The 20,030-nt window shown below is 41.1% G+C and overlaps 2 protein-coding genes across 2 annotated transcripts; both read left to right on the plus strand.

Annotated features, from left to right (window-relative positions):
• The first annotated feature begins 14,694 nt into the window (after positions 1–14,694).
• LOC145050726 (uncharacterized) lies at positions 14,695–17,230 on the plus strand. The gene is made up of 2 exons (XM_078998929.1): positions 14,695–15,667; positions 15,753–17,230. Exons 1-2 carry the CDS (start codon positions 14,695–14,697, stop codon positions 17,228–17,230), a joined length of 2,451 nt encoding a protein of 816 aa, XP_078855055.1.
• A 1,161-nt stretch (positions 17,231–18,391) lies between these two features.
• On the plus strand, positions 18,392–18,865 carry LOC145050727 (uncharacterized). The gene has a single exon (XM_078998931.1). It carries the CDS (start codon positions 18,392–18,394, stop codon positions 18,863–18,865), a length of 474 nt encoding a protein of 157 aa, XP_078855057.1.
• Positions 18,866–20,030: the final 1,165 nt, after the last annotated feature.

A 20,030-nucleotide genomic window follows, 5' to 3' on the forward strand; every position in this document is an offset into this window, starting at 1 on the left:
GTTGGTTGAAGATAGCCTTGGACTCGGCGAGTCTGGTCGTGAGATCCTAACCTTCTTCTGGTTGAGCCGTGAATCGGTGAGTCAAGGGAGGACTCGGTGAGTTGGATGCGAGGGGACTCAGAGTTGTGAGACTCGGCGAGTCTCGGGGTGACTCGGCGAGTTGAGTCGTGGATTGGGGAAGTTCTGAGCATGGGGACTCGACGAGTCATCGTGTTGACTCGGCGAGTAGAGTCAGTTAGGAGGTTGACTTTGACTTTGACTTTGACCAAGGGTTGACCAGTTGACTTCCAGGGGCATTTTGGTAATTGTTGGCATTTGTTTTGAGTTCAGTGTTGGTGTTGGCTAGTGGTGGAGATCGTGTCAGTGGTCGGAGCAGCTCAGTCTTATCTTTTCAGTCGGCAGTTGCGAGGTGAGTTATCCTCACTATATCGACAAGGTCTACGACACCAAGGCCGACCCTTTATCGGATTGTGATCTGGGTATCGTTCTTATTTTATTGCTTTGCTATGTTGCATCCTGGTAGTTAGGATGGTTTATGCTAGTGACCGGTTAGGTCAGTATCCTGTTTAGGATGATGTTATGCTATGTGATCTGCTAGATCGGTTTGATTGGATGTGAATTGTTATATGATTGAATGTTTATGTGCACATGGTTGTTGGACTGGGGTTGGGATGAGGTGGCTCCTGCTTTGTGTTGTAGGCCAACATACCCAGGGCGGACTGGTTATCCCGAAGGCCCAACAAGTGGTCCGGATAGGCTGTAGGCCCCAAGATGGCAGACCAGACGTGCCGAGGCTCGGAGAGTGGACCAGGCCGATTGAAGGCCCAGTGTGGGCGGACCAGTCATACTGTAGACTCAGAGAGTGGACCGGGTGGATTAAAGGCTCAGTGTGGGCGAACCAATCACAATGTAGACTCGATGTATATGGCTAGACTCGGAGGGTGGACCAGGTGGACTGAAGGCCGGTGCGGCGGACCAGTCACACAGTAGACCCGAAGTGCATGGTTATTCTGTGTTCTGTTATGATATGGCATGTTGTGCGTGTATGGTATATGTGGTTGGTATTTTGGGGGTATCTCACTAAGCTTTCGGGCTTACAGTTGTGGTTTCATGTTTTTCAGGTTCTTTAGGAGACCGTGGCAAGGCAAAGGCGTGATCGTACCGCTCCTCGTGATTATGTTTTATAATGTGGTTCTCGGAAGACTCTGATAATAATTGTATTAGAAAACTTTTTGTAATAACTTAATGAAATGGGATTGTTTTTGAAAAGTTTAAATTGGGTGAAATTTTTAGAGCGTTACAAGTTGGTATCAGAGCCTTGGTTTGAGTGAATTGGAGGAACATTCGTGTGAATCCAGTCTCAAATCAAGGAGAGTTTTCAAAAGAGAATTTTAAATGGTTTTCAAAATGAGTAAAGGAGGACGTGGAGGTATGATCAGCCGGAGCCAGTAAGTAAACCCAAAATACCATGCATGATATTTGTTTTTGAGCTATGATAGAACAACTTGCTAGTACTAGGCTAGGGATCTTCAGGATTTCATGTTAATGTTGCCTGATTTATGATGCCTGCTAGCCTAGGGTCTCTTCTGTGTGAGATTTCTGGTGTTCCTCTAGGAGTGAGGGTTGAGTGCTTGTTATGTATGTTCTTCACTAGAGTGTTGTGGTGATAATTGATATAAATATGGGTAGGTGTGGAAGGTAGTATGGGCCCGTACTACTGAAAGCACAGGACCCATACGCGTATCAAAGAAGCCACAACCTCTAGGGTTGGGTTGGGGTTGGTTCCCGGGTTAGTGGGAAGTATCTGAGATCTTGTGATGTTTTTTCAGTATGGTCGTTACGAGGCATGCTGGGAGTAAATCCGGGTCAGGATCAGGTATAGGAGAGGGCGGTCAGGGTGTGTCAGTACCGCCCGAGGTTATTGGTCAGATGAGCACATGCGAGTTGGATGCTAGGATTCGTGAGATCCTGCATGATGAGGTTGCTGTGTTGTTCCGGGCCGAGTTGTCGGAACTGTTTAGGTCGATCAAGACCACCATGGTTGAGTATTTTGATGAGTGCTATGCGGCTCTCACAGAGACGGCTGCCGCAGTAGCTACAGCGGCAGCAAGAGGAGGAGCCGGTCACGGTTTTCAGTATCGTGACTTCGATAATACGAAGCCCCTACCTTCGATGGGGTTCAGGATCCGATTGTTGCTATGAGATGGTTGTTGGCCATGGAGGGGTGTTTCTTCACGTGTTCATGCCCTACTGATCAGAGGGTGAGGTGTGCTCTGAACCTGTTGAGGCTCGGGGCAAAGGATTGGTGGAGATTGACCACGGGGTCATTTTCGGATGCGCAGAAGGCCGCAGTTTCATGGGATCAGTTCCTGGAGATGTTTAGCACTCGTTATGTTCCGAGGGTCGAGAGAGAGCGAGAGAGAGAGAGAGGTTGGCTCAGGAGTTTCTAGAGCTGAAGTAGGATTCGGAGTCAGTGACGGAGTTCACCAGGATGTTCACTGAGAGGGCCATGTTTTGTCCTGAGTTTGCTTCGGAGCATGCTCAGATATCTCGATATCTGAGTATGCTCAAGAGGGATATCAGGCAGTTTGTGTCTACGCAGAGGTGCGAGACCTTGTTAGAGTTGCAAGAGGCCGCCAGGCGGCGTGAGTTGGAGATTGAGTTGCAGTTGAGAGAGCAGAGGCAGGCCCCGGCACAGTCGCAGCCGGCGCCGAAACGGTCCATGACCGTTGATTCTAGATTAGGGGATCAGAGCAGCCGCGCTTGTGGGAAGTGTGGGAAGGGTCACACCGGAGTTTGTAGGTCCGGTGGTGCATGCCGTAAGTGCAGAAAAGAGGGGCATTATGCGAGGGATTTTCGGCAGACAACCCCTGTTCAGGATTTGAGGATTTGTTATCATTGCCATCAGGTTGGAGACTTGAGGGTCAACTGTCCACAGCTTGCTGCAGGACCGGTGCAGGCTCCAGCATCGGCCACTTTGAGGATTACGGGTGGAGGTCAGGGTGGAGTGGAGCCCCCAAGGGCTCATGTTCATGCTTTTCAGCTTACAGCAGAGGAGGTCAGGGCAGTGCCGGATTCAGCTGCGGGTATGTTTCTTTCTTGATATCTTGTTATCTTGCGATTATTATGGAGTATTTTTTTTCTGCTAGTCTCATTGTGTGATTTTTGGTATGGTTAAGGGTTTTGGTATTGGGAATTTCGTTGGTTATCATTCATGAGGATTATTAGTGGGAAATCCGTCCTTTGGTCTGAATGTCGGGTAACATCTGTAGTCTGAGGAGTGGTTTGCTGAATGTCGGGTTTCTTTCGATGTCCAAGACGATCTGTGTTGATATGTAATTTTGTGAAGGTTGCTTGTTCTAGTGGGAATTAGTTCGCGTGTAAGGGATTATGTTGTGTAGGGCTGTTGAGGGAGGTCGGTGATGGCGACCGGTGGTTGATAGTCAGTGCTCTAAGTGGGGAGAATTGGAAATTCTCCGGAAGAACGATAAGCATGAGAGGTTGTTAGCTGTCGGGTTTCAGCAGTGGTTCTGTCATCCAAGAGCGTAGGCTGGTATGAGTAAGTGACAGGCAGACGGGGCGGGATACAGACCAAGGGTTTTGTGAGAAAGGGTGATTGATTGTGGAAGGCCTGGGATCGGGCCGGGATTGAGTATGCAGGATGGAGATAGAGTTCGGAACCCCTAGAGGTCTAGAACAGTATGCATGGGAGAGTTTTCCTGGAGGGATAACTCGGAATGATGAATGCTAGTTGAGTGGTCCAGATAGACTGAAGGTCGGTGGGCGTACCAGTCAGGCCGAAGGCTCGGAGGACGATCCAGACAGGCTGAAGGCCCTGGAGGGCGGTCCAGACTTGCTAAAGGTTCTGAGAGTGGTCTAGATTGGCTGAAGGCTTGGTAAGGCGGTCCAGTCATGTTGAAGACTCAGCATGTGTTGATAGGTCTGTATGAGGATTTGGAATGAGTATGTCGTGATGTGATAGCATCAGGAGGTCTGTCCCCGGGTATTGATCGTGATTAGTGAAAGGTAGTGCATGAACTCGAGAGTCCTTGAGAGCGGATTAAGAGCATGTGTGGTGCATGAGATAGCGGTTATGTTATAAGGGAATGGTGTAGTATTGGGTTAGCACCGTGGCACTTATGGTAGTGTCAAGGCAGCCAAGTGGATTTCCTTGGTAAGGAAAAGGAAAGGAATGTAGCTCCGGGAGGGAGTGTAAGTTCTCGGAATGAAAGCAGTAGTGCGGAGGTATGATTGGAGTGTTCCAATTATGGTTATTGCGCAGTGTGTGTGGTGGTGGTATGGAATCACATCCGGGTTGGATGTCTGCTAAGGTCATGGAAGGAATTCTGCGGGTATAGAGCCAAGAGGCTCGGAAGAGATGCAGGGATGGAGTCTTGGATTCCCAGTTTGATTTGGCCAAGGAATTATGTATGTAGTGGTAATTCATCCTGGGGGATGTTTGGAGGTGTGGTCAGTGTATCGGGTTTTCCCAACCCGAGGATGCTAGAGCTAGTTCAGCATGGGTATGAGATTGCGGAGGAGAACTCATGGGAGTTGCTCTAAGGCTGAAGGACATGTCATCCTGTCAGCATGGAATGGATAAAGTTGGACTTAGATCGGGATCCTGGTGGTTCAGGGTTATTTGTAGCTTGTCTGAGTCAAGTGATCGTTGTGATTTAGAGTGAGTGAAGTATCATGGAGTGATACTCAGTTGATAAGTGTGGTTATCAGAGGATGAGGCCGGTGGCCGGCTTGATGCGGTGGTCAGGACACCGCAAGGGGAAAAGTTGGGTTTTGGGTTTCGGTGGTTGTGTTTTGAGGAACCGGGTCTGGTTAATGCCAGGTGATGCATTGCGAGAGTAGTTCTTGAGTTGTGTTGCCGCAGGCTTCGAGGACGAAGCCTAATTTAAGTGGGGGAGAATTCTAACATCCCGAGTTCAGGAGTGCAAGTTCAGGGTTCAAAGTGAAAATGTGAATGCGCAACTCGGCGAGTAGGGTCGCGATTCTGGTCGCGTGTTAAGTGGCCAAGTCGGCGAGTCGGCGGCTGGATTCGGCGAGTTGGTGTTGTGTGGAGAAAACCTTAATTTTGGAGGATGAGCCCTATATAAAGGACATTATACCCTCTCCCCAGCCTCTTTAACCTCTCTTGAAGTCCAGAAAACCCTAATGCGCGTTTGTGAGTGATTTGAGAGCATTTGAACCTTGGAGAAGAGATTTTGGAAGGGATCTTGGAGAGTTAAGAGGCTTGGTGCAAGGGGCTTTGCAAGGATTCGGATTTATCTTCTGTTGGAGCTTTCTTTTGAGGCATTATTTCGTTGTTTGGGCTGTTATTCTTCTAGATTCATCATTTTGGAGTTTTTGGAGAGCAAAGCTTGTGATATTTTGAGTTTGGATGTTAGATCTGAGGTTGCTACCTCAGATTTGGAATGGAGAAGGTCTAGAGTGCATTAAAGTCCCTGTTCTTGAGTAATTGGTGAAGCCATCTTGTCCCAAACCCTAACCCTAGAGTGTTATATGCTTAGATCTCTTTGGATTCATGTAAAGTTTGCGACTTTACGTGATGGATGGGTTGTAGTGATGGGTTTTGGTCATAAGAACATCCTATGCGCTCATACAAACCTTACTGCTTGGATCTAGGCTTCTCTATTGTACATGCAAGTTATCCAAGACTATAAACCCTAATTCTAGCATACAAATAATCATATTAACATAAGAATGGGTTTAAGATATTACCTTGATTGTTATGTAGAAATAACAATCACAATTCTCCTTGTAATGTCTTAAGAAAGCTTAGAGTCACAAATGTCACTCCTCTAATGGTTCACAAACACCAAGAGCAATAGGAGGAAGAGGAGAAAAGAAGGAGGCTGCCCAAAACATGTGGAAACCCTAGAAGGAAGCTTGTCCACGTTTTTGCGGCATAAGGGGTCTTTAAATAGTGAGGCTATTAGGGTTATCTAACAAGGAAACCCTAATTTGGATGCTTAAGCCCTAAGCAACCCATGGGCTCCTTCCTTAAAGGCCTTGGAACGATTTCTAATGGGTTTCCCATAGAATTCTCCCACTCCTTTCATAAGGGGTCCATTAGCTCAATATTCAACTATCATACAAGTGACAGTTCAAGTCCCTTAAGTTTAATTAATCTCTTTTAGTCACAAACTTAATTCTTATTAATTCTTGACTAATATTAATTAAACAATATGATTTCTCCTTTAATATATTATTCTCATAATATATTAATAAATCATATTTAATCCTTTCTCTCCATAATTCATCCTATCAAGTTGCTTTGGTGAAGGCAACCCAAAAGGACCATGCACCATCAGGTCAAGTACATACCAAAATAGTTATGGACTTAGACACTAATCCAACAGTCTCCCACTTGGATAAGTCTAATAACTATTATGCGTATGACTTCAGATCCTGATATGCAATCGTAGCTTTCCAAAGCCACTGTCAACTCTGATCTTATCAGATACGCGTGTCCTTTAGATAAGGGATCATATATTCCTCCATTGTAGATACCGTATAATACATGATTCCTAATCAGTCTTTCTATACTATTTCTCGACTTCCAATTTATGACGACTGACTAATTGAACAAATCAAATTAGCCCTAGCCCGGCCGAGCATTTACGTTTGTCATCACTAAATCATCGAGGGGCCCAAAGATATCGCTTTTATCCTACTTTGGATAAAAAGAACGGATAAACTTTGATTCAATGCTCGCTTGCACTCACTCACCAAATCACACACAACAATATGTTTTATGACACCAAGTTACTGGTGCGTTTACATATTATCAATGTGCAACTGATTTGCAAGATGCAACTCACACATCTCGGTTTCAAGAATATAAGATGTTATCGTCTCACCAATCACTCGTGATAACAATCCATGAAGTGATCCAAGTGAGTGTGGGTTTAATCCAATGCTCAAATCATATTCATAAGCACTCACGAACGTTGCAGCAAACATTTGTTTTTGTCTAATACTCTTTAGACAATCCACACACCAATTCACGACAGTCTTTATGCATACCTACTTCCAACATATGAACGACTGTGGCCCGTTCGAATAATTTGACTGTTCTCAACCAATTAAATTATTCAGGAAGTCAAAACTTGCAAAGTGAAACACAAGGATAATACTAATCCCATATGGCCTCAAACCTTTGAGTATAAATAAAACACCTTTTATTTATCACCATATCGATTACTCATTATTTGTTGTTTCGGGTAATCAACTTCTTACTTGAATTATTACTACATTTGTCCCATGCTCCTAGCATGCACACAATGTTTACTTATGGTTCTTACTTTGTGAAATAGATCAAATGAACACATTTCCAATCATACTCATTTCACAACTCTCAATCCTTTTCACAAGTGAAAGAATATTGAATTCTTGACACTTATGGAATATGCTAGATTCTAACATTTTATGCAATGATCCTTTTGTAATGTCACTGCACTAAAGTCACAATGACCATTGCCAATGATATTACAAAGTCCTCCATCAGAGATTGTTACAATACAATTCCTTAGATATGATGTCTCTCACTCAAAGTACATTCCTTTGAACATCCTTTTGCATAAAAGTTTCTAATCTAGACATAGATTTTCAATATTCAATTCCCAATATGGAAAACTTTCCATACTTACCATATGACAACTCATTCTCAATAGAATCTTATCTATTCATAATAATGTCGATATGGTCCATCCAATACTATACTTCCAACTACTCACAAGCGACCAATCCTAGGCAAACTTTGGATTGTCCTTTGATAGTTGTTTAATTATTTTAGTCAAAACCGATTCTTGTCCTTTTTCCCTCTAAATGCGCTAGACATTTGGAAAATTTTAGAATGGTCAAATATTATAGCATTTGCAATCGATCCTATACACGAAGCATATGGGACACGATGCATAATGTCTTACATAAAGATTTGATACTTTATCAATCTTCTGCCATAATATTTTATGTGCTACGTTCTTAAAATTCGAACTATGAAGAGGAATGCTGTAATCATAATCGAAATTTGAGAACACACTATGTATCCTTGACTAAATTTGTTAACATTCCACAACCTAAGCCTTTAGATTTGAAATGAAGCATAATATTCTCTCCCTTAATTATAGCAAAACAACTATTCAACCTTTACAACTTTGCAAGGTATGACTCTTGTTTTCTATAATTAATATTGCTAACTTGAAATACTTGCCTTAATAACCATACAATCATAACATTTATGCTCCCAGTATCAAGATGATTATTATAAACATAACACTTATGCTCCCACTAGTTTTGACATGTTATTCAAAAACCAACTTAACTTCCAGAAAAACAATACTTATTGAATTTCTTAAGTTCATGTTTCTAATGCTTAATGCTTTGATAATCCTTTATCTAAGCTTATACACCTTTCCCTTAGATAACTCATATGTGTGTCTAAACAATTTAGACTAATTGCCAAATCTCACAATTCAAATCATGGAAAGGGATACCATAACCATAATCGAATTCGAGAATACAATTTTCACAATCACTATCTTTTAAAATCTCTCTTAGTGAAAGTATTTCCTCATAGTCATTTTCAAGAAGGAGGGAATCTTATGACACTTAGATTTTAATGGTGTATGTGTTCCTATCCATGTGAATTTGTCAAAACAAAAGTTTACGACAAATTCAAACTCATATGGACCGAACTTTCTTAATCTTGATTTCTTTGCCTTATGGTAACACAGCTGCCCACCATGTCTTCCAAGTAGTTAAGCAGCTCACCTTTTCCTATCAATGTACTTTTCATTGATCAAGGTCCTTGCCTTTTATGCATTCAAATAAGAACTCATAGAACTCACATGCATAATTAACTTAATTGGAACGGCACAGAAACAAAATAATGTCAACACGACAGGTTGTAAACCTCAACTCGTGTGCTAGTGATGATCGATAAGGTTTCTTTTGATTTTTTCTTGAAACCTTTCAAGACCATTAATACTCCCACTTACTCCTTGACATATAAGATTCTCTTGTCAATAAACATTTCTTGACAAACAAATATTCAAGAGTTAGTGTAGTTTTTATCAAAACACTTCATAAATTGGTCCTAGTTGGTATTTGTCTTATCCAAGACATCACGACTTTCCACATTTGATGAATGTTATAAACCTTCTTAATACTTGTCACTCAATGTCACAATCTTAACTCTAAGACTTGTTTTGGAACGAAGTATGATCGACTTCTTGATATAACCATTTCTTCAATTCTTGATTCCTCTTCTTAGACATACAATTGTACTAAGATTCACTTAGAGGATCAATTGAGATATGGTTCTTAATCATTAAGACCTATCATAACACATAATAAAAGATACTCTCCCTTCTTCTTAGAATAGAGAAACTTTTCTCTTTCTGCCTACTTGATTCTTCTTATTCGTTTTGCTATTGATCTAAACCCTTTAATCAATTCAGAATTACACTTAGTCTTGTAAGTATAATCACATTTACTAAACCTTTAGTAAATCATGCCGAATATCCTTATTATTCTTGTGGTGGAATTGATCAACACACAAATTTGTGTACTCGATCTCCTAGTCCTTCACTTGACACTTTGTCAATGAATTAGTCTAATTTCCAAATATGAAATTTCTCATTCATCGTGCAACCAAGTTGCATGATTCCAAGTTTCTGTCCAATTGAAACTTGGGTGATGAGAAACTTTCCCTATTTGGTGAATTTTCAACATTTTCACAAATAACATAGTTAAGAATCAAATCCATTATTGCTAATAATAGAAACATTCTAACATCAATTTTTCATACACGCCATTGCAAGGATAAATAAATAATATAAAATCAAAATTTTTTTTATTGCGGAAAAAATTTGTCCTTACAATGCATTTCTTTGAAAAACTATGCTAATACATCTTTCTTAGCAAACTAGTTCTAACTCTAAGTAGCAGCTCAAGAATCTAATCTTCAAGTAATGTGATCGAAATCCATTTCTTCACGGTTAGATTCTGCTCACTTCTTCCCTTAAGCTTCTTCTCTTTTCTTTGATCCTACAGAACATCAATTGTAATCTTATTACATTATGTAATAAGAATCTAGAATAGGAGATTAAAAGAGTTAGTCAATGGATTTCACCTAAAGCAGAGTCATACGTTTTGACTCTCTCATCTCTTAGATCTCTTAGGTAAATAGGGCAGCTTTGTCTCCAATGCCCCTTCTCTTGGCAATAAAAGCAAATTGACTATTTTGGAATAACACATGGAACTACTTCAGATATTGCCTTTCTCTTATGATCAAACTCTTCGATCATGGCATGTCTTTTGTTGCCATTGCCTATATCCATAGAGGTCTGGAAGGCAGATTCACCAATCAACTTTGCTTTTCCATTGCGCCAAACCATTGTTGATTCAGCAGCAATAAGCATATAAGTGAGATCTATAAGGGTCACGTCGTGGTTCATCATATAGTACTCTCTTACGAACTCACTATATGAGTTAGGAAGTGACTGAAGAACCCAGTCAACAGCCATCTCCTCACAGACAACGGACTCCAATATTCTTAACCTATCAATGTGTGACTTCATCCCTAGGATGTGTGCACACACCGACTTTCCTTCTTTATGTTTACTTGCCAAAAGGGCTTGAGTGAGCTTGAACTTTTCAAGCCTTCGAACTTGTGGGTTAGGGAGAATAATTGGAGGAGGTGGAGGAAGTGAAGCATGATCTCTTGTTCCTCGATCGAATCGTGGAATATCATCTTCATGTGGAATGCTTGTTCCACGGGATTTGGGAAGACCATAGTTGTCTGTAACGCCTGTGTTTCCGGGCTTGCCATTTTTAGCAATGTAATAGTCTAGGTTAACCTCTGTAACCCGTTTTGAAATAATAAGATTGTATTATTTGAGTATTATGTGTTTTGTGCTTAATTGCTTAATTATGTGGTTTGATTAATTAAGAATAAAAATAAGCGTCAAAATTTAAGTGTAAAATAAACTTAATATCTTTGAATAATGTTGTAGTAGTTGAAACGAGGTTTCCGAATATATATAGAACGCCCAAATCTGACTTCGTATGAGGAAGTTATGATTTATCGAAGTTTCGGCTTAGCGGTATGCAGTCTGAAATACTCGATTTGAGATCGAGCGGTTTTTAGCCGAAGCAATCTAAACGAGGATCGAAGGTCTCGTTGTTGGTATCGAAGCGATGAAAAGTTAGGAGAGAAAGGACGTCAAACGAAGAAGTTATGAATTTATAACGAAGTTTTTCTGTCCCGGCCTATTAAAAATAAATAATAAAAATAAATTTAAAATTAGCTGACGGAGTCTAAACGAAAGTTGTAGAGCGTAGTCGCACCTTCGCGTGGATATAAAGAACGTCCAAAACGGAGTCCGTATGAAGAAGATATGAATTTTCGAAGTTTATTAAATAATTAATAATTAAATTTAATTATTAAATCCCGGTATTATCCGAAGACGAGTCATCGGACTCATCCGAAGTACGCCCCGCGTACTAGCCTACGCCCCGTGTACACCGAGGTATGTCGACATTCACACTCGAGCACTTCGGATACGTAAGCAGTGACGATTTTGGAGCAGTACGCACCGCGTACTGCTGTACACCCCGCGTACTCCGAGGCTCCAGCCTCCTATAAATAGGATGCGAGGGCAGCCGACTCAATTGCTATTTTTCTCTCTTCTCTCTCCCGTTTTGCATCGATTTGCATGCCAGAAATACCCCGAAGCCCCGGTATTATTCTCGAGCCCCGAAGCAAGTCCCGGGATCCCGAAGGTCCCGAGAAGTGCGGTTCCCGAGCCGAAGCTCTGCCCGCGAGAAGTTCGATTTTTGTAGAGATCTTCCAGATCTGCTGAGGATTACTACTTCTGCAAGTCGTAGTGCTGTCCGATCATCTTTTGATCAAGTGAGTGTATACTACCTTTCATAAACACGATAATAATACAAGTATGGTTTGAGTGTATTAAGTATATTGTTGTTTATATGCGTGAGTGTGTGGTTACTTTCTTCTAACGCATAATTATAAAGTATTTTCTACGAAATACGTGTTATGTGTATATTTTGTGTTATTTGTGTGAATGTATATTCACTCTCTTCTATCTCATGGATCTGATTTGTTTTCTATGAAATACGTGTTATGTGTGTGTGCCTCATCTGTTATGTGGAATATGTATTGATTAAAGCATGCTATGCAGGTTTTTTAAACTATGTATAAAAATGTATATTTTTATCTACCAATATGTTGGGTAGAACATGGGTAGATAATTGGTGTGTAATAAACAGATGAGAGGCCTCGTTGTTGTTTGATTAGTCATCTAGCGGAGTTTAGATGATGACCACAGACTTTTCTAGACAGTCTTGTGGAACGCTAGCAGGTTCGCCACCTGTAGGTATTAATGAACTTGGGTGTTAATTCGTTGTACTCCATCCACTTCAGGGTTGCCTTATTTCACTTATATTGCTGAGGAACCCCTGAAGCATGTGTTGTCGCCCCGATGAAATATTCTTAGACTAGGTCCCTTATGTTAGTTGTTTTAGGGACATAAAGTGAGAATAATGGGAATGGGTAATTGGGTTATTGTTGGTTGGTGGAAATTAAATATAATTATTTATTGTAGGTTGAAAACCCTATATGCTCACTAGGCTCCCAAGCCTGACCCACTCAGTTTTATTTATATTACAGGAAGTGGCGCGAGGGCATAAGATGGATGAACCATCAAGTTGTTTTGTTTACAAGTCTGTATATGTATATATTTGTTTAATGACTTGTAATGTTATCGTTTATGCTTATTGGTCTGTATCGGAACATGACACCACGAGTTTTGATTATATAATGAAAATACATTTCTTTTATGAAATGCTTTGGTAAACATTTTTTATCATGTTTTGTTTTTAGGAACAAATTCTAACTGGTATCAATTACCCGGTTTTGGAAGGAGGTTCGGAATTGAAGGTAAGTTTAGTCCATCACCTCCCAACTTTTCATGGATTGGAGAATGAAGACCCACATAAGCATTTGAAAATGTTCCACATTATTTACACTAGCATGAAGCCACTGTTGGATTAGTGTCTAAGTCCATAAGTATTTTGGTATGTACTTGACCCGATGGTGCATGGTCCTTTTGGGTTGCCTTCACCAAAGCAACTTGATAGGATGAATTATGGAGAGAAAGGATTAAATATGATTTATTAATATATTATGGGAATAATATATTAAAGGAGAAATCATATTGTTTAATTAATATTAGTCAATAATTAATTGGTAATTAGTTTTGTAACTAAAAGAGATTAATTAAACTTAAGGGACTGGAGTTGTAATTATAAGATAATTGCAATTTGGGCCATGGATTGCCTTTTATTATAAGGTTGAAGAATTCTATGGAGGAAGCCCATATGAAATCGTCCAAGGCCTTATGGAAAGGGCTCCATGGGTTGCTTAGGGCTTAAGCAAAAACGTGGCTAAGCTTCTTGCTAGGGTTTCACACGAGTTTTGGTAGCCTCCATCCTCTCTCCTCCTCATCCTCTTGCTTATGGTGTTTGTGAGCCATTAGAGGAGTGACACTTGTGACTGCCTTCCAAAGTCAATTCAAGGAGGAATTGGGATTGTTATTAATACATAACAATCAAGGTAACATCTTAAACCTAATTATATGTTAATATTGATTCTAATGTGCTAGAATTAGGGTTTATAGTCTTGGATACTTGCATGTACAATAGAGAAACCTAGATCCAAGCATTAGGGTTTGTGTGAGCACATAGGATGTTCTTAGGACCAAAACCCATCAGCCACAGGGGTCAACCAATGACCAAATCAGGCTAAGGGCATTCCCCTTTTCATTGGTTGATAGAGCAAAGGATTAGTTCTTCTATCTTCCCCCGGGTTCGATCAACTCATGGACCGACATGGCAAGAGATTTTATTGATAAGTTCTATCCCGCTTCAAGAGTCTCAAGTCTTAGAAATGAGATTTGTGGCACCCGCCAAGGTCAAAATGAGACTTTTCATGATTATTAGGAAAGGTTCAACAACTTGTGTTATAGTTGCCCACAACACCAAATTTCGGAACAACTCCTCATTCAACACTTCTATGAGGGATTGTTGCCAATGGAGAGAAGACTAGTTGATGCCTCAAGTGGTGGTGATGTCTTTAGTAAAACCCCATAACAAACAAGACAAATTTTCAACACCATAGCCACGAATTCTCAACATTTTGGTCCGCGCCAAGATATGAAAAGAGACACACAATACAAAGTCAATGAAATGGGATCATCAAATCTCGAGTCTAAAATCAAAGATTTAACCTCTGTTGTCCAAAAGCTAGCCATGGGACAAACTCCACAAGTGACGGTTTGTGGGATATGTGCAACAATGGGACATCCTACGGATATGTGACCCATTCTTCAAGAAGATGCGGAACATATAAATGCCACGGGAGAGTTCCAAAATTACCACAACAAACCATCCGGTTACCAAAATGCTTACAATTCAAGTTGGAAGCCAAATCCCAACATGAGCTACAACCCAAGACCATTGCCTCAAAATGCATTCGTTAGACCCTCTTATCCACCACCACAACCTCATTAACAACATCCACAAACACACTATCAACCCAAACCGCACCCTCCACATCACCAACCACCTCCTCAATCCCAACCAAGTGGCTCTGGAATGTCCCTTGAAGACATTGTCAAATCCCTAGCCACTAGTGCCCAACAATTCCAAAAAGAGACAAGGACTAGTATCTCCAACCTTGAAGCACTAATGGGAGATATAGTCACATCCATAAGCAATTTGGAGTCTCGTGGTAAACTCCCTTCTCAAACCGAAAAGAACCCAAATGTCAATGTGGTGACCTTGAGAAGTGGCAAACAAACCGGGGAAAGTAGTTCAAAGAAGAAGCCAAGGGATGAAGAGGAAGAAATAAAAGTCATTCCCATTGAAGAATCTATAGTTAAGAATGATGCACAAGCCGGACTCCCAAAGAAGATAACCCCTCTAGTGACTCCAATAGCCACTCAACCGCCATTCCTTTCCCGACTTACAACTTCGAAGAAGAAAATGGAGGAGAAAGAGATTTTGGACACCTTCCGAAAGGTGGAAGTAAACATTCCTTTACTTGATGCAATCAAACAAATTCCGAGATATGCAAAATTCTTGAAGGAGCTTTGCACCAACAAGAGAAAGTTGAAAGGAAATGAGAAAATCTCAATGAACGAAAATGCATCCGTGGTTTTACAAAGGAAGCTTCCACCCAAGTGCAAAGATCCGAGAATGTTTACGGTTCCTTGCAAGATAGGAGATGTCACTTTTAGTAGTGTCACGCTTGACCTTGGTGCTTCTATTAATGTCATGCCCTATTTGGTGTATGAATCATTGAATGTTGGACCTTTAAGAGAAACTAGTGTCATAATCTCTATTGCGGATAAATCAAGTGTCTTTCCTAGAGGTGTTTTGGAAGACGTCTTAGTGCAAGTAAACCAATTGGTCTTCCTGGAGGATTTCTATGTGATTGATCTAGATGAACAAGTGTCCTCAAAGTCAAGTATAATTTTACTTGGGAGACCATTTTTGAAGACGGCTAGAACAAAGATTGATGTGTATGCGGGAAGCTTAACAATGGAGTTTCATGGTGAAACAATAGGTTTTAACATTTATGATGCTATGAGATATCCTAGTGATGTTTCATCCTTGTGTTTTTTTTGATGTTATTGAACCATTAACCAAAGAGTTGTTAGCGTTTTCTAATGGTGACATGTTAGATATGGTTTTGAGCAAAGGGTTCGATTGTGGAAAATTAGCCAAGAAGTTGAAGCTCTACTCACTAGACCCCGAAGTTGAAAGATTGGTTAACCATTTGGAGACCAAGAAGAAATTTAGTGTGAAGAAAATTGAATTACCTCAAACTCACACAAGATTGCCACCCTCCCTTGTTCAACCGCGGGAATTAGAATTAAAGGTCCTTCTTGAACATTTGAAGTATGCGTACTTAGGAAACAACGAGACTCTTCCGGTTATCATTTCAAGTCACTTAACCAAATCTAAAGAAGAGCAACTCCTTAAGGTGTTGAAGGAGCATAAAGAAGCCATGGGATGGACGATTGCGGATATCAATTCGTTGATCCCCTCCACTTGTAGGCACAAGATCTTAATAGAGGATGAATGCAAGCCAAGTAGAGACGCGCAAAGAAGGTTGAATCCGCCAATGATGGAAGTGGTCAAGAAAGAGATTTTCAAGCTCTTAGATGCAGGAATGATCTATCCAATCTCAGATAGAAAATGGGTGATCCCGGTTCAAGTCGTGCCGAAGAAGATGGGGATCACGGTGGTCGAGAACAACAAAGGTATGATGGTCCCCACCCATGTGAAAAACGGATGGAGAGTATGTATTAACTACCGAAAACTCAATGCAAACACAAGAAAAGATCACTTTCCATTACCTTTCATTGACCAAATGTTAGAATGGTTGGCCGGGAAATCCCATTATTGTTGTCTAAACGGGTATTCCAGTTTTCACCAAATCCCGGTGACACTGGAAGATCAAGAAAAGACAACATTTACATTTCCATTTGGCACTTTTGCATACCGGATAATGCCATTCGGATTATGTAACGCCCTGGCTACTTTCCAACATTGTATGGGTAGTATCTTTTTGGAATATGTTGAAAATATAATTGAAGTTTTCATGGATGATTTCACGGTTTATGGCAACTCCTTTCAAGAGTGTTTGACCAATCTCACCAAAATTTTGGAAAGATGTATTGCAACAAATTGGGTTTTAAACTTTGAAAAATGTCATTTTATGGTGAGTCAAGGTCTTATTTTGGGTCACATTGTATCAAATAAAGGAATTGAGGTAGATAAGGCCAAGATATATGTTATCCAAAGCTTACCTTACCCGACTTGTGTTTGGGAAGTTCGTTCTTTTTTGGGCCATGCAGGTTTCTACCGGAGATTCATCAAAGATTTTTCGAAGATAACAAGACCAATGTGCCAACTCTTGCAAAAGGATGTTCATTTCGAGTTCAATGAGGCGTGCAAAGAAGCTTTCGATAATCTCAAAGAGTTGCTTACATCTTCCCCCATCATGCAAGCACCAAATTGGGATCTCCCCTTTAAGATCATGTGTGATGCAAGCAACTATGCAATAGACGTCGTTTTGGGTCAAAAGAATGGACGAGCCTCCCATGTGATATACTATGCATAGAGGACACTAGAAAATGCTCAAAGAAACTACTCTACTATGGAGAAGGAGCTATTGGCCATATTGTTTTCCTTGAATAAATTTTGACAATATCTACTTGGTAACAAGGTCATTGTGTATTCAAATCACGCAGCTCTTAAGTACTTGACGACGAAGAAAGATGAAAAGCCTAGACTCATCCGGTGGATTTTATTGTTATAAGAATTTGATTTGGAAATCCGAGACAAGAGTGGATGTGAGAATCTTGTTGCCTATCACCTAAGCCAGATCACTTCAAATGAAACTCTTCTCCCTTTGCGGGACGAGTTTCCGGATGAGCATCTCTTTTCCCTTACCCAATATTTTCGTTGGTATGTCGATATCGTTAACTTTTTGGTCACAAAAAGGTATCCCGACACATTCACACATGCTCAAAAAGACAAGTTGAAAAGTGATGCAAAATATTATGTGTGGGATGAGCCTTATTTGTGGAAACATTGTCATGATCAAATCATTAGGCAATGTGTGCCCCAACAAGAGCATCAATCCATTCTACAATTTTGTCATGACTTTGCTTGTGGGGGACACTTCGTACCTAGCCGGACCTTGAGGAAGGTCCTTGAGTGTGGACTATTTTGGCCAACCATGTCACGCGATTGTTACTTGTTTTGCAAAATTGTGAACGATGCCAAAGGACGGGGAACATTTCACAAAAGAATCAAATGCCATAAAATCCCATCCTTGTTTGTGAAGTTTTTCACGTATGTGGGATTGATTTCATGGGCTCAATCCCCGTTTCGTTTGGCAACGTTTACATCTTGCTCGCGGTTGACTATGTTTCTAAGTGGGTTGAAGCCAAAGCTACACGATCGGACGATGCCAAAACGGTTATCGAGTTTTTGAAATCTAATATTTTTGTGAGGTTTGGTGTGCCTAGGTCTTTGATTAGTGATCGAGAGATGCATTTTTGCAATAAGATAATGGAGGCCTTGCTAAAAAAAGTACAACGTGACCCATCGTGTCTCTACCACCTACCACTCTCAAACGAACGGTCAAGCGGAAGTTTCGAATCGCGAGGTGAAGAGTATTCTTGATAAAACGGTAAATCCCTCAAGGAAAGATTGGAGTTCGAGGCTGGATGATGTCTTGTGGGCCTATCGGACCGCGTACAAAAACCCGATAGTAATGTCTCCATTTAGGGTGGTTTTTGGAAAACCATGCCACCTCCCCGTGGAATTGGAACACCTTGCATTCTGGGCGGTCAAGCAATGCAACTTCAATATTGATGAGGCGGGAAGGCAATGGAAGCTTCAACTTCAAGAGTTGGAGGAGTTGAGAAATGACTCCTATGAAAACTCAAGAATTAACAAGGAGAGAACAAAGTTTTTCCATGACAAGTCCATTACCCGCAAGCATTTCGAGCCGGGGAATAGGGTTTTGCTTTCCCATTCGCGATTGAAATTATTTCCTGGAAAGTTGAGGTCAAGATGGATAGGTCCGTTTGTTGTGTTAAAAGTCTTTGAGCACGGAGCGGTTGAGATCCAAAGTGAAGAAATGGGGCAAATCTTTAAAGTCAATGGGCATCGTTTGAAACCTTTCTATGAAGGTTTTAACACAAATGTCCTAGATGTCATCCAATTGGATGCCTCGGTGTACTGAAATCGAAAGGGAAGCACGTCTCGCCAAAGACGTTAAAGAAGGGCATTTTTGGAACACTTAAAGTTTTCATCTTTTCTAGTTCCAAATAAATGTCGTAGATAGGTCCTTTTTGATTTTAACATTTCTTCTTCTTCGTTCTTGCAGTAAAAGAGTATTGGATTTTAAGGCCCGATGTTCATATTGGTCAAAGAGCAAAAATTGAGAAAAATTGCAATAGAATTCACGCAGACCACGTGTACTCGAGGGCATGTCCGCATTTATAAACAAATGGTCCGTGTGTGGTCAACTCAGGTGTCCGCGTCCATCATCAGAAAACAAAAGAATTCCAGGCCTATTCACGCGGACCGCGTGTACTCGCAAGTCCGTCCGCGTGGTTTATTAAAATGGACCGCATACTATCTCCGTGTGTGACCGCGTATACATAACACAAGGCAGAATAGCTTCAGGGTAATTCACGCAGACCGCGTGTACCCACGTCCGCGTCCGCGTGAGTTGTTCACCAGCGTTGACCCACTTTTGACCAAGTTTGACCGCAACTTAAACCCTCTAACACTCCATCCGGCCCTTATTCCTTCTGACTTCTTCTTCTTCCTTTCCCTTAACCTCCATTAGAGCACCTCCATCTCCAACACTAAAACTCAGTTTCCCGTCAAACCATAGGTCGAAATTTCGTGAGACCACCACCATTCTTCACCAATTTCCGAGCTCTACAAACCCCACCAAAAATCCGGCCTGATCTGTGGCCGGAATTCCGGGCGCCACAACCACTCAACCGCCACTTTTCGGCCGTTTTCCAGCCAACTCCAGCAACCTCTCACGATTCCGACACCACCATTGTGCTCCTCTTGGACAAAGCTACAAACCCCACTAAAAATATCTCTCAATGCTCGCCGAAAAATTTCACCAGAATTTCAAGTTGTTGCCGGATTTCTCGGGTTTTCGCAGTAAATTGCTTCTGAAGGGATATTGAACAAAGCTTTAAGCTTGGGGTGGAGAGTTGCAAGATTTTCGAATCCCGAATTTTCACGCGAAAATTTTGAACTTTCGACAAAAAAACAGGTAGTTTCTTTCCTTTCTTTTAATTGAACAATATGCATGTCTCAGAACAACAATTCATTTGCATCAAATCAGTCTAGGAATTATTTCTTACTTTGATTGTTGAACT

This window comes from Lactuca serriola, chromosome 5 (assembly GCF_051521515.1).
Source record: "Lactuca serriola cultivar US96UC23 chromosome 5, Lser_US96UC23_V15, whole genome shotgun sequence".
NCBI lineage: Eukaryota > Viridiplantae > Streptophyta > Magnoliopsida > Asterales > Asteraceae > Lactuca > Lactuca serriola.